At 47.6% G+C, this 1,887-nt stretch overlaps 1 protein-coding gene across 1 annotated transcript; it reads left to right on the plus strand.

Moving 5' to 3' along the window:
- The first annotated feature begins 538 nt into the window (after window positions 1-538).
- On the plus strand, window positions 539-1,492 carry LOC138439760 (olfactory receptor-like protein OLF3). Its single transcript, XM_069588854.1, has one exon. The coding sequence runs from the start codon at window positions 539-541 to the stop codon at window positions 1,490-1,492; it is 954 nt and encodes a 317-aa protein (XP_069444955.1).
- Window positions 1,493-1,887: the final 395 nt, after the last annotated feature.

Raw genomic sequence — 1,887 nt, forward strand, 5'->3', positions numbered from 1 at the left:
ATTCTTTGACTGAATATTGAAGGCAAAAGGATAAGGGTGCATCTGAGGAATGATATGGTTAGATAGCATCACCAAACAGAGAAGGCAATGGCATCCCACTCCAGTACTCTTGCCTGGAAAATGCCATGGGTGGAGGAGTCTGGTAGGCTGCAGTCCATGGGGTTGCTAAGAGCCAGACATGACTGAGGGGCTTCACTTTCACTTTTCACTTTGATGCATTGGAGAAGGAAATGGCAACCCACTCCAGTGTTCTTGCCTGGAGAATCCCAGGGATGGGGGAGCCTGATGGGCTGCCGTCTATGGGGTCGCACAGAGTTGGACACGACTGAAGTGACTTAGCAGCAGCAGCATCAGATCAATGGACATCACCTTGAGCAGCTCCGGGAGGTAGTGAAGGCAGGGAAGCCTGGTGTGTTGCAGTCCATGGGGTTGCAAAAAATCAGACATGACTTAGCAACTGAACAACAAAAACGGTTCTTTGATTCAACAGCTTCTATTATTTCTGAGTCTCTGCAGATTAATAACCTCACATCTTTTAATGGGAGCAGATAACCAGTCTTGGGTGAGAGAATTCATTCTCCTCGGCCTGTCCAGTGACTGGGACATTCAGGTCGCTCTCTTCATCCTGTTCTTGGTTATGTACCTGCTGACTGTGCTAGGTAATGTCCTCATTGTTCTTCTGATCAGACTGGACAGCCGACTCCACACTCCCATGTATTTCTTTCTCACCAGCCTCTCCCTTGTTGATGTCTCCTATGCCACAAGCATCGTTCCTCAGATGCTGGTGCATTTTCTTGCAGGACATAAAGGGATCCCGTACGTGAGCTGTGCAGCCCAGTTATTCTTCTCCCTGGGCCTGGGTGGGATTGAGTTTGTTCTCCTGGCCGTGATGGCCTATGACCGCTATGTGGCTGTGTGCAACCCCCTGAGGTACTCGGTCATCATGCACGGAGGGCTCTGTGCTAGGCTGGCCGTCGCATCCTGGGTCAGTGGCTCTGTCAACTCTCTCATTCATACTGCCATCACCTTTCAGTTGCCCATGTGCACGAACAAGTATATTGATCACATATCCTGTGAAATCCTAGCTGTGGTCAGGCTGGCTTGTGTGGACACCTCCTCCAACGAGGTGGCCATCATGGTGTCTAGTATTGGGTTGCTGATGACACCTTTCTGCCTGGTTCTCCTGTCCTACATCAGGATCATCTCCACCATCCTAAAGATCCAGTCCACAGAGGGGAGAAAGAAAGCCTTCCACACCTGTGCCTCTCACCTCACAGTGGTTGTCCTGTGCTATGGTATGGCCATTTTCACTTATATCCAGCCCAATTCCAGCCCTTCTGTGCTTCAGGAGAAGCTGATCTCTCTCTTCTATGCCATTTTGACTCCCATGCTGAACCCCATGATTTACAGTCTAAGGAATAAGGAGGTGAAGAGAGCTTGGCAGAAACTACTAGGACAGTTATTTGGATTATTGTCGAAACTGGCAACTTGATGAATCATGAGCATCACTTGGAGAAAGGAGCTTTGCCTGTGTGTTCTCTTACCCATCTCAGATTATAACTGCATTGCCTTGGCAACCAGGAAGGAGATGACAAAACATGTGCTTGTGATGTTGGGTAGGAGGCTGAGTGACTGGGTTGGGTGTGGGATGTGGGGGTGTTTTTATGGCACAGCAGGATGTTCAGAAACAGTAAGCAGTGGTGGAACAGAACTTTCCACTGTTATCCGCTCAGTATCCATTCATATGACCCTATAATATTTGAAGAAAATATTTATTGTTTTGATAGCAACATGAAAAATTGTTGCAACTATGGAACCATTCTTGGATTTTACCTTGGAATACTGAATTATTCAACCACATTTTAAGGAGGTCATTTCATTTCCACT

Source organism: Ovis canadensis, chromosome 4, assembly GCF_042477335.2.
Source record: "Ovis canadensis isolate MfBH-ARS-UI-01 breed Bighorn chromosome 4, ARS-UI_OviCan_v2, whole genome shotgun sequence".
NCBI lineage: Eukaryota > Metazoa > Chordata > Mammalia > Artiodactyla > Bovidae > Ovis > Ovis canadensis.

What these genes read in the sequence shown, in the direction of transcription:
- LOC138439760 (XM_069588854.1), top strand. Translation starts at nt 539, where the DNA reads ATGGGAGCAGATAACCAGTCTTGGGTGAGAGAATTCATTCTCCTCGGC.